Genomic DNA, 25,362 nt, shown 5'->3' on the forward strand with positions numbered 1-25,362 from the left:
AATATTTAGATATAATAAGCATAGTGAGAGGGGAAGTACGGGAGGGACTGGCATCCTTGAAGGTGGATAAATCATCAGGGTGAAATGCAATGTATCCCAAGCTGTTGAAGGAAACTAGGGATGTTGGGATCATTTTCCAATCCTCATTAAATACTGGCAATGTCCCAGAGGATTGGAGGTCTGCGAATGTTGTGCCACTATTTAAAAAAGGTACGAGCAATGGACCAGAAAATTATAGGCTGCTCAGTCTAACTTTGGTGATGGGCAATTATTGGAAATAAATCTGAGAAACAGAACTCTGTAACTGAGGAGGGCATCAATTGATCAGGGATGGCCAACATGATTTTGTTTAGGGAAGATCGTGTCTTACTCGCTTAGTAGAATTTTTTGAGGAGGTAATAAGTAGGATTGATAAGGGAGTGCAGTGGATGTTGTCTACTGGATTTCAGTGACGTATTTGCCAAGGCCCCACATGGCAGACCAATCACAAATGATGAGTATTTGTGGGATACTGGGGAAGGTGGCTAGTTGGACCCAAAATTGGTTCGGGCCAGGTAACAAAAAATAGTCAATGGATGTTTTTGTGAATGGAAAAAAGTTTCCAGTGTGGAAACCTCAGCCTTGCGGCCCTTGCTGGTTATTGCATATACCAAGGGTTTAGACTTAAATGTGGGTGGCATGATTGGCAAATATTGCAATTGACACAAAAGTTTGGCATGTAGTTGATAATAGAAATTCCAGAATGATATCAATGATTTGGTTGAGTGAGCAGAGAAGTGGAAAATTGAATTCAATCTGCAAAAGAATGAAGTAATGCATTTGGGAAGAGCAACCAAAGCAAGAAAATATTCAATACTGGAAGATATTGAGAGGGGTTGAAGTGAGAGACCTTGAGTGAATATCCAAAGGTCTTTAGAGGTGGCAGGACAACAGGTAAACAAGGTGGTCAAGAAAGCATGTGGAATACCTTCCTTTATTGGGTGAGGCATTGAATACAAAAGCAGGGATGAAATGACAGAACCATATAAAATGTTAGACCACAGCTGGAATTTTATCTACCATTCTGGTCACCACATTACAGGAGGAACATAACTGCTCTGGAAAGAGTACGGAGGAGATTTATAAGAACAGAGCCAGTATTTGAAAATTGCAGTTATGAAGAGATTGGATAGGCTTGGATGGTTTTCCTTAGAACAGAGAAGGCTAAAGGGTGACCTAAATGAGGTGTGCAAAATTGAGGGGTCTAGATAGGGCTCCGAAGAAGAATCATACAGACGAGAAAGATTAGACCTGTTTCTCTCTTCATGGATGCTGCCAGGCCTTGGATTTTTGCCGTCAGTGGCATTCATCACTGAATCTGAAGGAAGTGATCACCAACATTCAGTGATCGTGGTGAGAACTTCATCTTTCCCAGCTCCAGTTTGATTCTGGTGTCAAGTCAAAGAGACTGTCAGACATCCAGCAACAGTGATGAAATTAAGCCAGGTATGGAGCAGATTGGAGTATTCTGCTAGACAGCAAAACATTAAATAAAGTGCATTTAATTTTTCAAGGTTAATTAAAATTCTACAAAGAACTGATGAATGGGTGATTGGAATTTGCTTCTGGATTAAGGTATTTCTAAGATATTAGAAACAAACTTTTAAAGAACTTTAAAAATGTGATCTTTTAATCATGGTGGAAAAACCTGACATTCCACAAATATAAAATTAGTTTTCATGCAAACTCCAAAGGTTGCCATCAGTTTCAGAGAAGCAGTTACTGTGAATGTTGACAGTTTCATCGTCATTATCACTGGAAAATCTGGACCATTCGGAGTTCAATGGACGCTACTGAAACAACAGGATTTTATAATATACATTCTTGATTTTCTGTTAAATTTGTGTTGATGCCAAATAGTGTAGTGTAGACAAATGGTAGTTTATGAAAACAATCTGAATCAATTGTTACTTAAGCTGTGTTTTTTTTCTAATTAATGCTTTTTTTGTAAAAAGCGATGTCATTATCCTGGGTAGAAAAAATAAATCTAGTTTCAAAGTTTTTCTCTCACTCGTCCACAAAATTAAAAGGAAAGTTACCCATTGATTCTTTTTTTTAATTAATCTTTTACCAACTGTTGAGAGACATACAGAATATGGCTGAATTGGCAGCTAACTATTACAATGTTGATTTTAGAAATAGCCACGAAAATAAATGTGTAAATTCATTCACATACCTACATCATATCTACGTACAGTTCAGTCTTTTTATGGAGACGATTTCAAATATTTTATAATAAAAAAATCTACGAAACCATTAATGGATCATACCATATAGTGGGAGATTTAACATACCACTTTCACAAAAAGCACCAAAATGAAATTCTCTCAAATTACTTTGGATTCAATGAATAATAGTGTCTTAAATATTTTAATATATTGTTTTCTATTCCATGAAAAAGCTTCTTTTAGCCAGGATTCCTCTTGCTGGTATTTCCCATTGTACAGTACTTTAAAGGATACATGCAACATATTAATAATTGTTCTTGATGCCTATCCATCATTTGGCTTCCTTGACAAGTTTAGCAAATAAACCATCCCTTTGTTGTAGGCTTTGTGGGTCTCCATCTTCAACAATCTTTCCTTGTTCCATAACTAGAACCCTCTCACAATCCATAATAGTACTTATACGATGGGCAATAATAAGTACTGTACTGTTTGTGAATGCTGTGCGGATAACCTAAAGAGCCCAAAATTATATGAAAGGTTAGTTCTGTTTCAAGTCCTAGGGTTTCCTATTGTTAGAAATGTAACATAGACAATGTAATCATTTACTTCTACTTTAATAATAGAACTGTGAAACTTGTGATTGCTAAACAAACCCCAATTATTTATTGTGACAGCAAACCTTGTGGCAAAATATTAGGCTTTATTAGTGAAACGGTGTATAATGGCAGTTGAATGCGGTCTCACTGGGACCACATGCTTATATTTAAATGGGCTGACTTTACAGAATAGTGCAATTCCTGCCCAATGAAGCAATTGAAGCTACCTTGTTGAATGTTTTTAAGGCAAAGATAGATAGATCTTGAACAATAAAGGAATTAAGGGTTATGGTGAGTGGGCGGGTAAGTAAAGTTGAGCCCATGAAAAGATTAGCCATGATCTTATTGAATGGTGGAGCAGGCTCGAGGGGCCAAGTGGTCTCCTCCTGCTCCTAGTTCTTATGGTCTTATTAACAAATTGGCCTTTAAAGACTAAACAAAAGTGTCAGACATGAACAATGGGGTCTGCTATTAGTAAGAAAAGGTTACAATGATTAAAATGCTATACTTTTTGCCAGTCCTTTTCTGAAGTGCCCATTCCAGATAGGTGCTTAACGAGCATTGCTTGGACTCTGAGCACGATCTCACAACCTTGTCGCCTGCCCTTCAGTGAGGCAAGGTGGTAAAATTGGGCAGGAGGCAAAAAAATCAAGTTCGCACCTGGTTATTTTTGCTTCCCCTGATTGTATCAGCAATGTTCTGCTGGCAAAATCGACTTATGAAGTGGATTTTGCATGTCATTAATGAGTTCAGGCCCCTATTGTCCATACTCATCTTTATCACCTTGTCAACCGAGGTTCTCCCCGGCAACAATCACACATGGTCCCCACCAATGAGGACTAGACATGATGACCTCACTTGGGGGCGGGGGGGGGTGGATTTGGAGGCCATTGAAGCCTCCAGGTGGTTGTGGGCAGGGCCAGGGAGTGCCAATGGGGCAGGGTCAACCTGGCACTGCTTGCCTAGCACTATAGCACTGCCTGTATGGCACCTTGGCGATGCTCATTAGGCACCATAATTGTGCCGGAGCAGTGCCGAAGAAGTGGGTCCTAATGGGTCAGGGGCAGAGCTATGAGGGGGGAGGCAATGAGAACTCTGCCAATATGGTGATTGGGGTGGGAGAGAAGGGCGAAACTGCCTTGGTGGGAAGGAGGGTAACTCTGCCAGAGAAGGGGACAGGGAAAACTGCTGGGGGATGGAGGGGAGTGATTGGCAATGGTATGGGAGGAAGGAAACTGCTGGGGGTGCGATCAGCGGGGGCAGGAGGGTCCCCCGATGTCCGTTTTGGTGGGTAGGGGAGGGTCCACTGACATCCATGAAGGAGAGAAGGGAGGGAGAGAGAGTCCCCTGATGGCCATGGGGGGGGCAAAGACGAGGGGCTAGGACTACCGATATCCGTGTGTGGGACTCCTGACATCCATGGTCCTTGGGGGAGGGGTGAATATACTTGTTGGTGGGAGAGTGTGCAATGTTGCACGTCCTTTTGTGGGCCAGATCAGATTCACTCCAAAGACATGTCAGGTTTGATGGGCTCATTTTATTAAAAATACTCTTCTGAGACATCATGTTAAGGAAGCACATCAGGTATAATGGGAGATTGGGGCTCCTATGCAATGAGAGCAGCCGGTTTCCCTGGTGACAGCAGGCTATACCCTCACTCCCGGCAAGAATTGCATCCTCGCACTTTCTTTGTACTAAGTGCCATAAAACTGCATTTTCAAAGAACTAATCCCATTTTTTTGCTGCTTCAGCACAAAACGTTTTTGTAAAATTCCTCCCTTTGCTTTTAATACAGGTCTCTGAACCAAGTTTAAAAATAACAAATGGTTACTGAGTCTTTATCACATTTTTTGCACAGGTTCTCCGCACCAACTATGTAGCCATTCGCATTACAAAATTATTCTATACAGGTCATAAGAACATAAGAATTAGGAGCAGGATTAGGCCATTTAGCCCTTTGAGCCTGCCCCGCCATTCAATAAGATCGTGGCTGATCTGAAGTGGCTCAGTTCCACTTTCCCGCCTTCTCCCCATAACCCTTAATCCCCTTGCCTACCAAAAACCTATCTACCCGCGTCTTAAATATATTTAGCGAGGCAGCCTCCACCACTTCAACGGGCAGAGAATTCCAGAGATTCACCACTCTGAGTGAAGAAGTTCCTCTTCAACTCCATTCTAAACTGCCCCCCCCTTATCTTGAGGCTGTGCCCTCTAGTCCTACTGTCCTTTCTGAGCGGGAAGAACCTCCCCATCTCTACCCTATCCATCCCATTCATCATCTTGTACGTCTTAATGAGATCTCCCCTCATCCTTCTAAACTCCAACGAGTACAAGCCTAGTTTATTCAGCCTCTCCTCACAGCTCAACCCCCTCAACTCCGGTATCAGCCTAGTGAACCTCCTCTGCACTCCCTCCAAGGCCAAAATATCCTTGCGCAAGTGCGGCGCCCAAACTGCACACAGTAGTCCAGCTGCGGCCTCACCAGTGCCCTGTACAGTTACAGCAAGACCTCCCTACTTTTATATTCAATCCCCCTCGCTATGAAGGCCAGCATCCCATTCGCCTTCCTGACCACCTGCTGCACCTGTAGGCTGGGTTTTTGCGACTCATGCACAAAGACCCCCAGGTCCCTCTGCACCGTAGCATGCTGCAGCTTTTCGCCACATAAGTAGTAGTCCTTCCTACTATTATTCCTACCAAAGTGGACAACCTCACACTTGCCAACATTAAATTCCATTTGCCAGTTCCTTGCCCATTCGCTCAGCCTATCTAGATCCCTCTGCAGACTTTCCACACCCTCCGCACAATTTGCCGTTCGACCAATCTTTGTGTCATCAGCAAATTTCGACACCTTACACTCGGCTCCCTCCTCCAGATCATCTATATAAATGGTAAATAGCTGAGGCCCCAGCACCGATCCCTGGGGCACTCCACTAGTCACCAACCGCCAATCCGAATAGCACCCACTGACACCCACTCTCTGCCTCCTATTTGACAGCCAATCGCCTATCCATGCTAACACCCTACCCCCAACTCCGTGCCCCCTAACCTTCTGTAACAACCTCTTGTGTGGCACCTTATCAAATGCCTTCTGAAAATCGAGAAACACCACATCCAGGTTCCCCTCTATCCACCGCACTCGACACATCCTCATAGAATTCCAATAAATTCGTCAGACACGACTTCCTCTTAACGAAACCGTGCTGCGTCTGCTCTATCAAACAATTCTCAAGATGCCTTGCTATTTTCTCCTTGATTACGGATTCAAGCATTTTACCTACAACAGACGTTAAACTAACCGGCCTATAATTCCCTGCCTTTTGCCTACTACCCTTTTTAAACAACGGCGTAACATTAGCTGTTTTCCAATCTTCCGGCACTTCCCCAGAATCCAGCGAGGTTTGGAAAATAATCATCAAGGCATCCACTATCACCTCCGCCATTTCTTTCAGAACCCTTGGATGCATTCCATCTGGTCCTGGGGACTTGTCCACCATCAGTCCCTCTAGTATGTCGAGCACTGCCTCTCTAGTAACAATAATGTCATTCAGGCTCTCCACTCCTACCATCTTTCCATTGTTAACACGATGGTCCTGCACTCTTGGGTAAATGTTGAACAGAAACAAAAGTAACAATATATGCTGGTGACATAAAAATTACTGCAATTCTCATTTGCATTAAACTATATCTGCAATGTGCAGCAATTCTCAACAATACCCCCACACAGTGAACTGGAAGTCTATTTGTTAATAATCACAACTTTGCAAGAAAATACACCCAAAATAAAATCCAGATATACATAATTTAGCCTTATCAATTTGATCAATAAAATTCCAAACAATATTATGTGTATTCAGCAAAAGAAGTCTTACAGTTTGGAAAGCAGCATCAGTTTCCATGTCAACAGATGCTGTGGCTTCATCCATTATAGTAATTTTTGATTTCTTGATAAGAGCTCTAGCGATGCAGAAAAGCTGTTTCTGGCCCAGGCTAAAGTTTTCACTCCCTTCTGTCATTAGGGTGTTCAGACCCTCTGGGAGCTGACTGACCTAATAAAATAAAGCATTTCATGAAGCTAGGAGTTGAAAACTCAAGTGTTTTGAATTAAAATAACCATTAGTCTCTTTAAAATGCCTATTACCGTAATAATATTTAGTTTCTGATCAATTTGTGGATAGAAATTTAATTTACTATTTTTAAACTGGGTTCAAAAATCTTCAAATATTATTTAAATGCAAGGTATCAAGACACAATGGATTATATATCTTTATTCAGGATATAACAGTGAACGATACAAGTGAAGCAGTATTACAGTCCAAAATATAACCTTTGGCTGTATATGTTACAACCACACAATGGACACTCAGAAATTGCACTGCTTTCATCATGAAGACTTATTTTACTGGTTACTTGCAACGCAGTGAATATAATAAAGGCCAAATGTGTCCCTTATGATTAATAATATGGCACCGATATCCTGTTCACATAGATACGATAGTTACTATGCCATACTTCCTCATTAAGTAGGCCATACATTTCACTTCTTTCAGTGTCCTTGTCTATCGTCTATTAAGTATTACGAGGGAAACGTTTTTTATGTATTTGAAAGACAGTTTAATTAAATACCTATATTTGATGCTTTCTTTTAAAGGTTATTTACTGAAATTCTATTTCTGCTTTACAATTGACAAACTTGTGTTCAATGTACAAAGCTGTGGCTCATTTCCCTCTACAAAATGAGCTTACAATTCTTCCTAGTTTGTCAGAAGGAAACTGGCAAGTGGAGGCAGTTCCACACAAGAAAAATTAACCTGGATTGTTCTTACACAACATGAACAGAATCTAGAAGATATGACATTTGGCCAGGAATACAGTGAAGCCTTCAATTTTGTAGACAATGAGGCCAATGGAAATCAGGCTACCAAAAAAGTTTTTTTAGTTCAGAGCACATTTCTTTCACAGCTCAGGGAGAGTTGAGTACAAAGCTGTTTTTGGTTACAGGCAGCAAGTGACACTCTCTCCAACTCTTGATTTTAACAGTGGTGATAAAATCAAAGAAGAACCTACAAACTTAAACAAGGGAATTGCATTTTAAAAGACAGGCTATGCATTACTTTGAGGTCTGCTGTCAATTGTACTGCAGGGCTTAATACTACCTCAGCTATTCTTTGTTATGTTCAGCATCAGGGAAATGTTTTGTCTCAAGTTCTTTGCAAGTCTGGAGGTTGAAGACATGGACAGAATTTAATGCCTTCCACCAATGCAAGTTTGGACAAGAGGGGGTAGGGTGCAAACACCATTGCTTTCTCTCCTTTGCCCCATTTAAGTCCAGGATTGGAAAGTTCGTGGATGGCCTTCTCAGCCCCATTGTCAACTCAGGCTCTCAAGTGGACAATTAATGCCTGCTTATGGGCCTCATCCCTCTGTTGCTGGTATTCAACCAGCAGCTGCCCAAGGAACTCTTGTGTGGGATGCCCAAAAGCAAACCCTGTCAGCTTTGCTTGGGGGATCCCAGGGAGGTGTGGGGGTAACACTCATTCAAAGATACTCACTGCCTGATCAAGAAATCAGCATTAGTTGGAGGAAGGCTGAGTGCTACCCCTCTACCCTTGCTACTGACATTCCTTCCTGCTCCCTGCCCTCATTCATGAGTGGACTTGTTCTTTTGATAATGCGAGGCCCCTATGGGTGCATAATTGGCTGCGCCCCTCATGGTGATGCCTGCAGTGCACAGATGCTGGCCTCTGATTGGCTGGCAGCTCTCAGGGGGTGAGATTTCTGCACCCAGGGTCCTTGACTCTGAGGAAAGCCTGCTGCTGGACATTAAATGCCAGTGGTTCTTCATTCAGTGGGTCTTCCTCAAAGAAGGCAACCTTACTCGCTCTCCAGCAGGCAGGTGAGATTCCTGTTTCATGTATTAAATATCACCACATAAAATGGGATGTGTGGTGCATCGGTGAGGCAGTGGTTTGGTGACTGGTTAGTTGTTGCAATAGCTGCTCTTTTGGGCCTTCTTTTTCCACAGTCATTAAAGTGGAAATGCTGGTGGTTGCATGGAGTGGGATAATAAATTTTTTTTCAATTCATATTGATGGGGTGTGCACATTGCTGGCTGGGGTGGTATTTATTGCCCATTCCTAACTGCCCTCCATTTCGGAGGGCACTTGAGAATCAACCACATTGCTGTGGATCTGGAGTCACATGTAGGTCAGACCAGGTAAGGTTGGCAGATTTCCTTCCCTAAAGGACATTAGCGAACCTCATGTCACCATTCAGCCTTGCCCCATCATCCTTAACCCAATTATTCTTTTTATCGATATTCCTGTTCTCCCCTATTCCTTTCACCATTGATGTGCCCATGCCCCTCCTGGTCCTGAACTTTCCTGTTCTCCTCTGCGAGACCACATCTAGAATAAGATGATAAGACATAGGAGTAGAATTAGCCTACTCAATCCATCAAGCCTGCACCGCCATTCAATCATGGCTGATATTTTTCTCATCCCCATTCTCCTGTCTTTTCCCTGTTACCGCTGATCCCCTTATCAATCAAGAACCTATCTATCTCTGCCTTAAAGACACTCAATGACCTGGCCTCCTCTGCGGCAAAGAATTTCATAGATTCACCACTCTCTGGCTGAAGAAATTCCTCCTTACCTGTGTTTTAAAGAGTTGTCCCTTTATCCTGAGGTTGCGCCCTCTGGTTCTGGTTTTTCCTATTAGCAGAAACATCCTTGCTATATCCACTCTATCCAGGCCTCGCAGTATCCTGTAAGTTTCAAAATGATCCCCCCTCATCCTTTTAAACTCCAATGAGTACAGACCCAGAGTCCTCAGCCATTCCTCATATGACAAGCTCTTCATTCCAGGGATTATTCTTCAGAACCTCCTCTGGACCCTTTCCAAAGCCAGCACATCCTTCCTCAGATATGTGGCCCAAAACTGCTCACAGTACTCCAAATGGCGTCTGACCAGAGCCTTATACAGTTCCAGAAGTACATTCCTGCTCTTGTATTCTAGCCCTCTCGACATGAATGCTAACATTGCATTTGTCTTCTCAATTGCTGACCAAACCTGCATGTTAACCTTAAGACTGGCAATACTGCATATGGTTTGGCCTCTTGTTTGAAAAAATATATAACTGAGTTAGAAGCAGTTCAGAGACTGTTTCTCTTTCCAGAAATGTGACAGACTGGCTGAGTATCTTAGTATTTTCTGTTTTTATTTCAGATTTCCAGCATTTGCAGAATTTCGTTTTTCTATTTACAGGGTGAATTCCATTTCAACTGACAAATACTACTGGATGTTTTGATTATCACATGTATGCAATCTATGACTTTCTGTACCTGTGGGAGTCCAGCCATTACAGCAAATCCAACAGCCCTCTCATTGTGACTGACCTCATCTGTAGCAAAAGGACATAACTGAAGTGCATGGCAAACATGGCATCAGTTATCTGGAAGATAGAGAAGATGGTGAAATCCGTGGAAAATGTCGGGTGCAAAGAAATTTGCGTTGTGGCTACCTTGACAACCATTGGCAACATTTGTCCTTCCAGCTCACATGGAAGGAGGTCTTGTTCCAGGAGGGTGCAGATGTCAGTGATGACTTCCTTGGAAATCTGAGCCTCCTGAGGCACTGTTGCTCAGCCACATTAAGAATGTGGATCCTGTATTGAGGGTACTGTCTCTTTTGAGCTGGAAGTATGTGTCCATCTCAATGCCCTGTAGAGCAGCAAGTGGCTGAAGAGAAAACTACTGCTCATGTTGATCCTACTACTACTTTCTCTTGTTTCTCATCTGAGTTCAAAGTAGAGCTACATAAACTGCTCCCATACTGCAGTAAAGGCTGACATTGGGGAAGTTGAAAATATTTGCAATTCCCTCTAAAACAATGAAAGCATACTCTTGAACAAGTCCTTTTATCTAGTCAAGGGTGTAGCTGTCCTGTTTTAGTATTTAAAGGCTCCCTACGTTTCCTGTTAATTTCTCATTCCTGCTCTGCTCTTACCTGGCTGACCATGGCGAGTTTCAGACAGCATGGGAAAACATTATCTGGCAGTTCAAGCCAGAATGCTGGTGATCAATGCCTTTGGGACAAGAAGCACCTAATGCACAAATGGTCTGCCCAAGCAAAGTTGCCAAAGCAAAGTTATTTGCAGATGACAGTGAGAGTATGCAACCCGATGTGCTTGGCATCCATCTGTATAAGATGCTTTTCAAACACTACAGGTTGAGACTATCTACTAGTGGCCATTAATTTCCTCTTAACTTTCTGCTCAGCTCCATTTGAACTTATAACCATAATTCCCTGATGAATTTTATACATTTACTAGCACCTACTCATCTTTACAACCTCTCATTGTTCTGTCTTGCTAGCTTTTCACTGAGCTCTAACAATTCTCATGACTTTGTATTTTCCTTTTCCCCATCTTGCCCACCTTTTTTTTTACATTAAGTACCTGTTCTCCTGTCCACATTCTGATTTTCTGCTCAGCTTTCATGATTGTGGCTTTAGCTCCACAAAATGTCTGTGTTGACAATATAGCATCAATCACAGGGAGCAACGTATCAACAGGAAAGGCCAAGTATCCAGGCAATATTCCTTTTGAATGGTTACAAAATGGCATTGGTGAAAGCCAAGAAGGAAGTCACCTGGCTTATTTATCAATTAGTAAACATTATATTTAGTGGTATTTGGGTGTCCTTGTACATGCAACATAGAAAATTAATAGGCAGGTACAGCAAGCAATTATTGCTCACACGGTTGTGAATTCTCAGATTCCCCATGGCCCACTGATGATCATTCATTATATTCAAGACTGAGATCAATGGATTTTTCTACATTTAAAGGATTCAAAGGTTATGGCTATAAGGCAGAAAAGTGGAGTTGAGGCAGAAGATCAGCCATGATCTCACTGAACGATGGAGAAGCCTTGAGGGGACATATGGCTGATTTTTCTTGTGCTATCATATAAAAATTAATTTTATACAACTTTACAGTCATATAAAAAGTGTCACCTGTAACAAATCGGTAGCACTTTCTCCACCTGTCCAGATAGTGTGGGTTTGCAACTGTACAGGGTACTGGTGAGGCCGCAGCTGGAGTACTGTGTGCAGTTTTGGTCGCCGCACTCGTGGGAGGATATATTGGCCTTGGAGGGAGTGCAGAGGAGGTTCACTAGGCTGATACCGGAGATGAGGGGGTTGGCCTATGAAGAGAGACTAAATGGACTGGGTCTGTACTCGTTGGAGTTTAGAAGGATGAGGCGGGATCTTATAGAGACGTATAAGATAATGAAGGGGATAAATAGGGTACAGGTAGAGAGATTCTTCCTGCTTATAAAGGATAGCAGGACTAGAGGACACAGCCTCAAGATAAGGGGGGGTGCAGTTTAGATCAGAGTTGAGGAGGAACTTCACTCAAAGGGTGGTGAATCTCTGGAATTCTCTGCCTGTTGAAGTGGTGGAGGCTACCTCGCTAAATATATTTAAGTCACGGGTAGATAGGTTTCTGATAGACAGGGGAATTAAGGGTTATGGGGAGAAAGCGGGAAAGTGGAACTGATCCACTTCCGATCAGCCATGATCTTATTGAATGGTGGGGCAGACTCAAAGGGCAAGATGGCCTACTCCTGCTCCTATTTCTTATGTTCTTATGTTTGAGTCATTCCAAATCAAGACTGACACTCCAGTGCCATACTGAGGGAACACTGCACTTTTGGACGTGCCATCTTTCAAATGAGATGTTAAACCAAGATCATATCTGTCCTCTCAGGTAAATAAAAAATCCCATTGTACTAGTTCAAAGAGCTGAACGGAGTTATTCCTGTGCCCTGGTCAATATTTTATCTCTCAATTCACAACACAAAAACACATTATCTGGTCATTATCACATTGCTGTGCACAAATCAGCTTTTTCTACATTACAAGAGTGACTACACTTTTAAAGTGGTTCGAAACTGAGACACACTGTCGTTGTGAATGAAGCATTATCATTACAAGCCTCTCTTTTTAAAAGATTGATTTTTTGAAATCCTGGAGGTGACAGGATATTCAATGATTTTCTAACAGATTTGGTTTCTTCTATTCACATTTTTGTGGTTACGAAGTTTAATAGCTAGAAGCTGTGTGAAATCTATAATGAAATACAACTTGTATAAATCACAATTTGTCATTTCAGCAGCTCATTAGAAAAGTGCTGCCTATTGCTTGAGGGTCTTGCTTGGTCTGTACATGCAGCCCTCACTCTAACAGATGTGCTGAAAGTAAAAACTACATTCTTCATACATTTGTGTATGTAACAAATACAAAGTCTGCTATTATCAATTGAGTGGAACTTCCTCTAGGGCTTGTCAAGGAGAAAGTTTATCTTCTTAGTTACAAAAGGAGTTTGGTAGTTTAAAAGAAATATTTTGGATTCCATGTTAAAGAGCATTATTTATACACACATTCATGATTTGTGCACAGCAATGTGATTTATGTATTTTTTTCCCCTATTAGAGACTTAAGTTTGAATACAATCTAAAAATGGTTGATGAAGGTTGTTTCTTACAGATGTTAAGTTAAAATAAAATCAGGCAACTGTAATCTAGCCTTGAATGTAAAAGGTTCCAAAGCCTTGCATTATCACTAATTTTGAATTTATTCAAATATACCCAAACTGAGTATGCGCAAAATCCAGAAATATCAAGTACTACATTTCTGAGATGCTAAATGCAACTATATTATTGCGATCACTATAGTTCCTCATATCAAATTTCACAACAGCATCAAAAATAGTTCAAAATCTAGATTTGCAAATAAAACATATTTGACGTTGCAGCATTTACAACTGCTTGTATGATTGACTGAAGACAGCATGGCGGCACAGTGGTTAGCACTGCTGCCTCACAGTGCCAGGAACCCGAGTTCCATTACGGCCTCGGGTAACTGCTTGTGTGAAGTTTGCACGTTCTCCCCATATCTGCATGGGTTTTGTTCAGATGCTCCGGTTTCCCCCAAAGGTTCAAATATATGCTGGTTAGTTTGATTGATCATGCTCAATTGCTCATTAGTGTCAGGGTAAATACATGGGATTACAGGGATAGGGACTGGGTGGATAGGGACAGTGAAGGCTCAATGGGCTAAATGGCCTCTTTCTGCACTGTTGGGTTTCTATGATTCTATGACTGGACATTAATTCACATGCAGAGAACGCTGGAAAATATGGAAATTATACATTCAATGGATGCCTGAAGATGTTATATATTGTTGTGGTGCTGGACGCTGGGTACCCATATTTGGGGACTGAGGTAGAATGGTTGATAGTAATGGTAAAATGAAATGCAGTCAAACATTTTATATTTTGTAGATCAGCAGAGAGATTTAAGACTTCAGATATACACATTCTTAAAAATAAGTGGTTATTAAAACCTGAACTGTCAGAGGTTAACATTAGTGACATTAATTGTGAAAGCAAAGGCATAATTTAATTGCAAACAACGGAAGCCTGAAACTAAAAACGTCAGGCGAGCTTTCTGGTTATCTTTGGTCCACGATGTCAAACCAGAGGCTGACTGCTGGCTGGAGAGGAATATCTACACCAGTTTCATGACTCCCCCTCTGTCACTCAATGACGTAAGGACAGTACTCCTACAACGAGAGCCATGAATGAACCCGGAACAGTGTGGAGCAAAATCATTGGTATCCTGAAACAACAGCTCTGCTGTCTAGACTGCTCAGAGTGAGCCCTCCAGTACTTGCTGGAGTGTGGTGATCTGCTGCATCCTCCACAAACTTGCTATCATGAAGGCACAATCTTGACACGAGACATGAGAAGTCCACCTCAGGAAGATGAATAAGAGGAGGAAGAAAGGAAACATTCTATACCCCTTTGTTCTTTTTTATGCAGAGAGTGGTGGATGCCTGGAACATGCTGCTGGAGGAGCTGGCGGAAGCATCTGGATGGGTACATGAATATGGAGGGAATAGAGGGATACGGACTGAGTAAGAACAGAAGGTTTTTTTTAGTTTAACATAGAACATAGAACATTACAGCGCGGAACAGGCCCTTCGGCCCACAATGTTGCGCCGACCAGTCTTATTTTAAAAAAAAACATTGACCCACTAATCTAAACCAATCCCTTTTCGTCCATAAACCTATCCACCAATCTCTTAAACGCCCCCAAACTAGGCGCATTTACAACTGCAGCAGGCAGGGCATTCCAGTCCCTCACCACCCTCTGGGTAAAGAACCTGCCCCTGACATCCGTCCTATAACTACCCCCCCTTAATTTAAAGCCATGCCCCCTCGTGCTAGCTTTCTCCATCCGAGGAAACAGGCTATCACCATCCACCCTATCTAAACCTCTAATCATCTTATATGTTTCTATTACATCCCCTCTTAGCCGCCTTCTTTCCAGTGAAAACAACCCCAAATCCCTCAGTCTCTCCTCATAGGACCTCCCCTGCATACCAGGCAACATCCTGGTAAACCTCCTCTGCACCCTCTCCAAAGCCTCCACATCCTTCCTGTAATGTGGGGACCAGAACTGCACACAGTACTCCAAGTGCGGCCGCACCAGAGTTGTGTACAGTTGCAACATGACGCTGCGACTCCTAAATTCAATCCCCCTACCAATAAACGCCAAGACACCGTACGCCTTCTTAACAACCTTATCTACTTGATTCCCAACTTTCAGGGATCTATGTATACATACACCTAGATCCCTCTGCTCCTCCACTCTATTCAAAGTCCTCCCGTTAGCCCTATACTCAACACATCTGTTATTCCTACCGAAATGGATTACCTCACACTTCTCCGCATTAAACTCCATCCGCCACCTCGCGGCCCAGCTCTGCAACCTGTCCAAGTCACCCTGCAAACTTCGACACCCTTCCTCACAATCTACCACACCTCCGACTTTGGTGTCATCAGCAAACTTACTAATCCACCCAACTATACCCTCATCCAGATCATTAATAAAGATTACAATCAGCAGTGGCCCCAAAACAGATCCCTGAGGCACACCACTTGTAACCGAACTCCATGATGAATAATTACCATCAACCACCACCCTCTGTCTCCTATCTGCTAACCAATTCCTGATCCAAGTACCTAAATTACCACCAATCCCATACATCTGCATTTTCTGCAGAAGCATACCATGGTGAACCTTATCAAACGCCTTACTAAAATCCATATATACCACGTCTACTGCCTTACCCCCATCCACCTCTTTGGTCACCTTCTCAAAGAACTCAATAAGGTTAGTAAGGCACGACCTTCCCGCTACAAAACCATGCTGACTATCTCTAATCAATTCATTCCTCTCCAAATAACTATAAATCCTATCCCTAATAATTCTTTCTAAAACCTTGCCCACTACGGAAGTAAGACTCACTGGTCTATAATTCCCAGGGAAGTCTCTGTTCCCCTTCTTAAACAATGGGACAACATTCGCTGTCCTCCAATCCTCCGGTACTATACCAGAGACCAACGACAACCTGAAGATCAGAGCCAGTGGCTCTGCAATCACCTCTCTTGCCTCCCATAGAATCCTAGGGTAAATCCCGTCTGGACCAGGGGACTTATCTATTTTCAACCCTTCTAGAATATCCAACACATCCTCTGTATCAACTGCAATACTTTCTATTTTACACCCCTTCACCCCAGTGACCTCCTCAGCTACATTCATATCGTCCTGCGTGAACACCGAAGAGAAATAATGGTTCAATGCCTCCCCAATCTCTTCCGGTTCCACACACAACTTCCCCCTACTGTCTGTAACTGGCCCTAATCTTGCCCTAACCAACCTTCTGTTCTTGACATACCTATAGAATGCCTTAGGATTCTCCTTAATCCTATCAGCCAAAGTCATCTCATGCCCTCTTCTAGCCCTTCTTAACTCCCTCTTCAACTCCCTCCTAGCCAATCTAAAGCTTTCTACTGCACTACCCGAGCCCTCAAGCCTCATCCGAACATAAGCCTCCTTCTTCTTCCTAACCAACAAATCAACTTTTTTTGTGCACCACGGTTCCCTAGCCCTACCAATTCCTCCTTGCCTGACAGGGACATACCTATCACAGACCCGCAGTAGCTGCTCCTTGAAAAAACTCCACATTTCAGACGTTCCTAGTCCCTGTAATCTCCTAGTCCAACCAATGCTTCCTAATTCTCTCCTAATGGCCTCATAATTACCCTTCCCCCAGCTAAAACTACTGACCCGAGGTTCATGCCTATCCCTTTCCATCACTAAGGTGAACGTAACCGAATTGTGGTCACTATCACCAAAATGCACACCAACTTCCAAGTCTAGCACCTGGTCTGGCTCATTTCCCAGCACCAAGTCCAATATAGCCTCACCTCTAGTTGGCCTATCTACATATTGAGTCAAAATAGTTTAGTTAGGGCATCATGTTTGGCATGGGCTTGGAAGGCTGAATGGCCTGTTCCTGTCTATACTTTTCTTTGTTGTTCGGGATAAGATGTTTATATACAGTCTCCAAATCGCCTGAGGTGCCACCCGAGATCATTTGTTACATAATCCTCCACCGTTCAAACCATCTTCTGCATGCAGATGACAACATTTGGAAGTACTGCACATGTGGACAATCCATCTGGTTCACTAATGAAATCTGGTTTCCTACATTGATTGACTTTTAAATGCCTTCAAGCAAGCCACTCAAGGGCAATTAGGGTTGGGCAATAAATGCTAGCCCAGCCAGCAATGCCCACATCCAATGAATAGAAGATGTACTATCCACAGGATTCATTACGGCAACTTGCCATGAGTTCTTCAACAGCATCTGAAGACTGTAACTGCAACCACCAGGACAATGACATCAGGAACACGAAGCATAGAAACACTCTAAGGCACCACCCTGACTCAAAAAATTCACCAACACTTTGTCAAAATCTTGGAACTTCCCACCCTATATGCTATGCAAATCCATTCACCACATGGCTTGTAGTGATTCAAGGAGACAGTTCAGCACCACTGTTAATAAGAGCTACACTGGTTAGTGCTGTCCATATCCTGTGAATTGAATTAAGAAAAAATAGGCCCATGATAGGTGTGTTAGGCAAGGGAATAAATATTTTTACTATCCTGCGAGTCAGCAGGTAAGAATATTATTTATGATCATCACTGAACTAATGATAGGGGAAATTTGGAGACATTTCTTTTAAGTTGAGGTGGTGGTTGATACATTCCTGACAGAAAAAGTGGTGGCAGCTTTTAAAATCATGGATAAATAACAAGATTTAAAAGAATTTGGGTGGATCAAGGAAATTGAACCATGTTCTTTTGCAAAGGGCTGGCACAAGTGGGTTGAACAGCTTCATTCTGTGATTTAAAGTTCAATTAATGTACGATTCTGCATTCTCAGGAATATTTGAACTCAGGTACGTTTTATGGGCAAGGCTAATCAGTGGCCACGTGAAGTATTTTATGATAAAAGTATCCATCCTTGCATTTACTTTTACTAGAAAGGCTCAGGTCCAAATTTAAGTAGCAATAAAAACATTTATTGTACAAACAACAGCAGTTTATTTCTATCAATTCATAAAATGAACAGGGTCCAATTAATCTCAATTTTCCAAAATATTTAAACATGTTGGATAAAATATTTATGCAGAGCTTAGATAAAATCAGCAGAGAGAGAAGTTACAAAATTATTTGCATTACAGCAGCAGATAAGCCAATCACTTACCACAGGTTTCAGTTGTGCAACTTCTAAAGTTTCCCACAATTCCTCATCACTGTGCACCAAGTCTGGATCCAGATTAAATCTAGATGTAAATTAGTACACAGATGCATTTCACCAAGCTGAGCAAAACTCAAGGATAAATTGTAATTTTAATGACTGTTTTGTTATAATTCTGCAACTGAAGGCACAATTTACCTGATAGTGCCACTGAACAGAATAGGATCCTGGGGAATTATTGATATTGATTTCCTCAAATGGTCCAATGTGACTGAGGAGATATCTAATCCATCAATTTTTATATAACCTGAAATGATGATGACTGTCAGAATTAACAGCTCAGTGGATAAACAGAAATATAACAACATTTTGTGTAAGGGTATCAAAAGAAGTAACCACTACAAGAGAACTGCATAAATACAAAATATAATTTGTTCATTTGAACATGTGAATAAGAAGTCTATCTTGAAACGGCATGTAATCTTGTACCTTAAAATACAAATAGGCATTAATATCTTGGGTAAAAGGAAATCAATACTTTACACAGTATGAGTGAAAAGACAATACTTACAATAATCCCAAAATATACTAATTATTCTAAATCTTCGCAAATTCTCAAATTAGGGAAGTACAGGAAATCACATAAAATGCAATCCTTGAAGATTTATAGGAGCATTTATTATTGAGCATAATATCAGCTATAATTTGTGAAGGCCTATTGCAGATGCACCAAATTGGTGGCAGAGGTCTTGGTGAAATGTATCCATAATTTACTGAGAATTTAATTCATGTATTTTACTCTGAACATCTAATCCTAGTATTATCTAGGAAACAGAATTTGCATCAGACCATTGAACCTCTTATAAAACCAGGGCTTCTGTTAATAAATCAGTTGTATCACAGGTTATATCTTCTCTGCCCCTACTCCAGTACATCAGAATTTTTTAACTGGTATGGTGATCTCTGCAGAAAGCTGTCTGTAGTACCAATTTGACAGCACATTCAATTTTCTAACCATCATGCCTTCTAGCTTTATTATTCTGACACATTCCCTGCTGGTCTCCCACACACTACCCTTCATAAAGCTGGGATCAGCTTAATACACTGCAAGTTCCATTCCCCTATCACCCTTCCACTTGCTGACCTACAACAGTTTCCACTTGAGCAACATCTTGATTTTAAAATTTTCATCCTTGTTTTTGAATCTTCCCATGGCTTAGCCCCTCCCTGTCTCTAATCTCCTCCAGGCCACCACGCTTCCAATACATCAGTGCTCCTCTAATTCTGACCTCTCAGGCATTTCCAATCATAAATACTTCATTAGTGAAGGCTGTGCCTTCAAATGCCAAGGTCTCTAGCTCCCTTCACCCATCTGTGCCTCTACCTCACTTTCCTCCTTTATGTAGCTCCTTACAACTTACTTCTTTAACCAAGCTTAAGGTCATCTCACTTAGTATTTCATGACGTGGCTTTGTGCAATACTTTGCTTTTAATGCTCCTGTGAAGCATCTTGGTACATTTTATTATATTAAAGGTGCAACACAAGTTGTTGTATTAAACAGTGACTGAGTACTACATTACCCAAAGTCAACTGCCCATTGACTTTGTTTAATGCATTCTACTTAGGTTTTCCATGTCCTTTATTTCATCCTGTCCTCCCCTACTGCTTTTGCAAATGTAAACAAAGCTTTGGAGGAATATTTGTCTCCATGCTAGCCACTTACATTAAAGTTGGTGCACTAACTTGCATGTTTGATTATATGGCCCATGTTCCTCATTTTGGAACATTTGAGCAACAGGTGAAGCCTTGCAGAATTTTTCCTGTGGTGTTGGCAATTATATCTTGGACCAGAGTTGTGGAGGTTTTTATGGGCTATGAGGAATTTCTGATAGTAGAGAGGATTACCTTTCACTGTTGAACATTTTCATTTAAATATTTTCCCACTGCCCTACTTGCCATTTCCAAAAGGACATGTGTGCCTCTCTAGTTTTAAGTAAAAACCATTCTTTTTGTGTAACCCAAGAATCTGAAACATTCTGCACCATTCCTTCTGCCCTCCCTGTCTGCCACAGTGTATGGCACTGGGAGTAATCCAGAAACAGTTGAGAAGTGGTCTACTAGTAGCCAAGGTTCTCACATTTGAAGGGGAAGCAGGGGAGATTTTTAAAAATTATTATTCATTCAAGGAACGTGAGACTTTCTACTGAGGCCAGTATTGATTGCCCTTCCTAATTGCCCTCGAGAAGATAGTGAGGAGCTGCCTTCTTGAACTGTTTTAGTTCATGTGGGAAAGGTACAGGTAAAAGTAAAATCACCATACTCCCAGATGCCTATAGGCTGCTCTCCCCTTTGAGGGGGAAAGTGGGCTGGTGATAACTTAACCTGAGGATCACCACACTTCAGGCAAGGGACAGGTTAAGAAGGTGATGTCTTCATGAATAACCTCAGCCAGTAAGGGAATTGAACCAATGCTGTTGGCATCGCTCTGCATCACTAAGCAGCTGGCCAGCCAACTAAGCTAAACTGCACATCTGCAGCGTTGTTAGGAAGGGAGCTCTAGGGTTTTGACCAAGCAACCAGAATGTTATTGTACAAAGTTATATGCAGGGATGACAGAAGATGGCATTGTTCACCTTAGAACAGAGAAGGTTAAAGGGAGATAGATTTAAAACAGGTGTTCAAGGTATGAGTTCTTTTTTTAAATGGAGTATATAGGAAGGAACTGTTTCCATGGGCAATAAGGTTGGTAACCAGAGGATACAGATTCAAGAAAATCTTAAAGATTAAAAGAAAAGGTGTGAAGATTTTTTTTCCTTTTATGCTACAAGTTGGAATGCACTGTCTAAAAGGGTAGTGCAAGCAAATTCAACACCAATTTCCTAACCAGAAGTAATTGTTGCGCAGCACATGATGCACTTGTTACTTAACAGCTATTGGTAATAGTACTGTAACTTAAATTGTATAACCCAAAGTTCAATATAATATATACAGAACTATAAAAAAAATTGGATGACTTGGACACACGTTTAGATTTTGGTCTCAGTTGTTAGAAATATGGGGTGGGATTTTATAGCCTTGCCCGTCCTGAAACCGTAAAATCCCACCCGAGGTCAATGGACCTTTCCATGCTCTGCCCCTCACCTGCTTGGAGTCCCATGGTGGCGGGGCAGTAAATTCCTGAATTTAATTTTTGAATGTTTGTTGCAGTAAGTAGAAGTCATACTACAATACTGCACCAACTGTATCAAGACAAGAAATATAGATCACTCATTTGGTAGTTGGAAGTGGAGAACTGTGTTACGTGAAAATCATTGTGGTGGTTGGTATTGTAGCACATTTGGGAGTGTGTACATCTCCTGAGATGGTTGGATTCTTGTATCTGTTATAAACTTTTCAATTAATCAATTGCCTCGCCAGAACCCAAGACTTCTACTCTCTGCAATGATGTATGAGATCCCGCAGGTGGAGGATGTGATCAAGAAGGCGTATGGTGTGCTAGCCTTCATTAATCGAGGAATTGAGTTTAGGAGTCGGGAGGTAATGCTGCAACTTTATAAGACCCTTGTCAGACCCCACTTGGAGTACTGTGCGCAGTTCTGGTCACCTCACTACAGGAAGGATGTGGAAGCTATTGAGAGGGTGCAGAGGAGATTTACAAGGATGTTGCCTGGATTGGGAGGCATGCCTTATGAGGACAGGTTGAGGGAGCTAGGTCTCTTCTCCCTGGACAGATGAAGGTTGAGAGGTGACCTGACAGAGGTTTATAGAATGTTGAGAGGTATAGATAGGGTGGATTCTTGGAGGCTATTTCCCAGGGCTGAAATGGTCACTACGAGAGGACACAGGTTTAAGGTGCTAGGGAGCAGGTACAGAGGAGATGTCAGGGGTAAGTTTTTCACTCAGAGGGTGGTGAGTGAGTGGAATTAGCTGCCGTTGGGGGTGGTAGAGGCGAACTTGCTGGGGTCTTTTAAAAGACTTCTGGATGAGTACATGGGATTTAATGGGAATGAGACTTATAGATAGTTCTATGGCCTGGTAGGTATGGATACAATCGGCGCAACTTGTGGGCCAAAGGGCCTGTTTGTGCCTGTTCTATCCTGCCAAAGGAAGTGTCAATTTGATTACAGTCCTTACATTGAAGTCAGTGCTTGAAACAAGCAATGTGCACCAATGGAACCAGCAAACTAATGGGGCAAGAGTGATCAGTATGCAAGATATCAGTCACTAGAGACAGCGTAATGGAGATTGGGTGCCAAAAAGAATGAAGTGGGGGTGGGAGGAAAGTGTTTAGTATTAAATAAGTGCTTTAGTGAAATTGTAGCTGAAATTTTAATCTGATTTTGAGGTTAATAGTGCTCATATTAAATGGCTTTTTGGCTAGATGTTGCTGGAAGCATGTTCTATCTAACAAGGCATGTTCAGCTTGGACAAAATGTCATCTAGACTTGAAACATTGGCTCTATTCTCTCCCCACAGATGCTGTCAGACCTGCTGGGATTTTCCAGCATTTTCTGTTTTTGTTTCAGATTCCAGCATCCGCAGTATTTTGCTTTTATATTCCAACTAGGTATTCTTATAAACAGAGTAACTGAATATGTAATGACCAAAACTTAGATTTTGATTGAGTTTAGAGCTTCACACACAAAAATGCAGGATTACAGATGAACTTTTCAAACCTTTGATATGCCATTTGACTCGAGTCTATTGTTTCCTTTCTAGAATACAATTATGTTTTCTTTACAGCGTCTAACTGTCCTTAAATTACTTCAATCACTCTTCTTGGCATCTGTTGATCACTCAGCCACGTAAAGAAATACATTTCAACATGTTGGCCAAAGTTTTTCCTCAATAAACCTAAACCTATGCTGTCTCTTCTGCTACTCCAGTATTTGAAAATATTGTTACATTCCTCTATCTGTTCAGTTTCTTATCATGTTCCCCCAAGACGAATTTTTGCAAGACCAAAGGGTCTCAATCACCTCATAACTCTTCCATTAGACATACAGAATCCATTTTGCTGCTCTTCCGTGCCTCTAGCCTCTGGACTTAAATAAGCTTTCTCAAATATCAGTGATGAGAACTACAGGTTGAGCCTAACCATCATATTATAACTTTTCAGTATAACTTTTGAACAATGGGAGGTGACACAAATAATATGTCAACGTAAATTATATCTTAGATCATGTCACATTTTATCCCTCCCATAGACCATAAGTTGCCTATTTTCATTTTTGACTTGTAGAATTTGTCTTGCCAAAACACACACCCCCATTATGAGAAACCAATACATTAGAGATGTGTCATTGGGTTTGGACAATTGGCACTAACACATTACAGTAAAACAAAAGCATTAAAGTACATGAACATGTTAAATTTTCACACGAGATACACATGACCCATTTTATATAAAATAAGTTTAATATACTGCATTGTGAGAGAGGTGCTGTTGTGGACAGGCTAGCACGCAGGGATGCCTGCAAAATGATGACAAGGAAAGGCAGGGAGTATTGTTGTCCTCCAACCACCATGGCATTTTACACGTTGGAGAAAGTGGAGGATGGTTTTCCAGCCCAAAGACGCAATTAATTGGTAGATTAAGGGCAATGCAGCAGACATTTTACCAGCAGCAGGTGGGTCCTCTGCCATCTTGGAAGACAGCCAGGTGAACCCTGGTAGCCCCTCTGCAGGCTCAAGGGTGGGAAGGATCTTCCTGTTCTGGTACTGTTTTGCCAATAGGGAAGGCTCTCCAGCAGCATTTGCCACATCCATGGCAACAAAGCTGTCTGATCCCACCAACACCTCGATCCTCATAGAGCTGACTGACCCTGATACCCCCAATTCCCATTTACCTGGACAATAGGGTGCTATCCTTCCATGATTCCTCTTTCTTCTAGGTGCATTCCCAGTAGTAGCCACCAGTAGTGTTGCTGAGACTCAGCTGTCAGCCCTCTGATTGGCAGGCAGCTCCAAGGGCTGGTAACCATCTTTTAAATGGTTGCCATAAACCACTAATTACTCACCTAAGCCCTTGTAAAATGTGACTGGAGGTCCTGCAAATGACTGAGGCGGGGTGACCCTAGACTTTCTGCTCATCTTCCAAACCTCTGCCACACAAATAAAATTCAACCCATTCTCTTTAAAACAAAGTTATCTTATGTGCCATTTTAAACAAAGCATTTATCTCCAACAAAACTGTATAGTTTCCAAATATTAGTGACAAAAGTAAATCATGCAAGTATTTACATGTTGTATTTTCACATTACGATTTTAACAACACATATCTTTACAATATGTGCCACCAAGCTTTCAATCAAATCACTTCTACTGAAGAAACACAAACCTTCAAAATTGTCAATAATTCTCAGAAGGGCTAATGTCAGGCTTGACTTCCCACTTCCTGTTCGCCCACAGATTCCAACTTTTGTGCCAGGGTTAATTTTTAGTGTCAGTTTGTGAAGGACAGGTTCAAGCTTCTCATCATATCGTACACTGACCTCATTAAACTCTATTTCTCCCGAGTGTGGCCAGTTGGTAAGATTTAAACCTGGAGAGATGTTTACAAAAAAAATTTGATGAGTGATCACGTGCTTTAAGTTACAGAATTCGATTGCTACTTGTACATACTTTTATGAAATGGCGGATTATATTTTCAATTAAAATAAAAACTAAATTGTATGCACAACTGTCAGTGCATGGAAGGCTGGTCAAGCTCACATTGCCATGACCTTGACCTCCACCCTAGGTAGGGCATGGAAGCAGGTCTCAAATCCACCCCAGCCAGAATGGGTTTTGAACATTGTGGCATCAATCCACACCAGCTGGTCAGCCATCTAACCAATCATCCTTGGCTCTGACTCTCCTAGCAGGATAGT

General features: G+C 41.6%; 1 protein-coding gene across 6 annotated transcripts in view; it reads right to left on the reverse strand.

Annotated features, from left to right (window-relative positions):
• Positions 1-678: 678 nt before the first annotated feature.
• The window catches only part of LOC145346612 (ATP-binding cassette sub-family C member 8-like), a 212,764-nt gene continuing 188,080 nt past the window's right edge, over positions 679-25,362 (reverse strand). For 3 of the 6 annotated variants that reach the window (XM_080194086.1, XM_080194087.1, XM_080194084.1), the window contains 5 exons: positions 24,831-25,034; positions 18,688-18,796; positions 18,496-18,574; positions 6,676-6,852; positions 679-2,718 (listed from right to left, as the gene is read on the reverse strand). In XM_080194086.1, coding sequence (XP_080050212.1) covers positions 2,539-2,718; positions 6,676-6,852; positions 18,496-18,574; positions 18,688-18,796; positions 24,831-25,034 — 749 coding nt within the window. In that variant the 3' untranslated portion in view covers positions 679-2,538. Of the gene's footprint in view, positions 2,719-6,675; positions 6,853-8,529; positions 9,211-10,146; positions 10,257-18,495; positions 18,575-18,687; positions 18,797-24,830; positions 25,035-25,362 lie in introns of those variants that run through there. The other 3 variants (XM_080194088.1, XM_080194089.1, XM_080194090.1) reach the window with 3 other exon arrangements.

This window comes from Carcharhinus amblyrhynchos, chromosome 8 (assembly GCF_965287045.1).
Source record: "Carcharhinus amblyrhynchos chromosome 8, sCarAmb.v2.hapA, whole genome shotgun sequence".
NCBI lineage: Eukaryota > Metazoa > Chordata > Chondrichthyes > Carcharhiniformes > Carcharhinidae > Carcharhinus > Carcharhinus amblyrhynchos.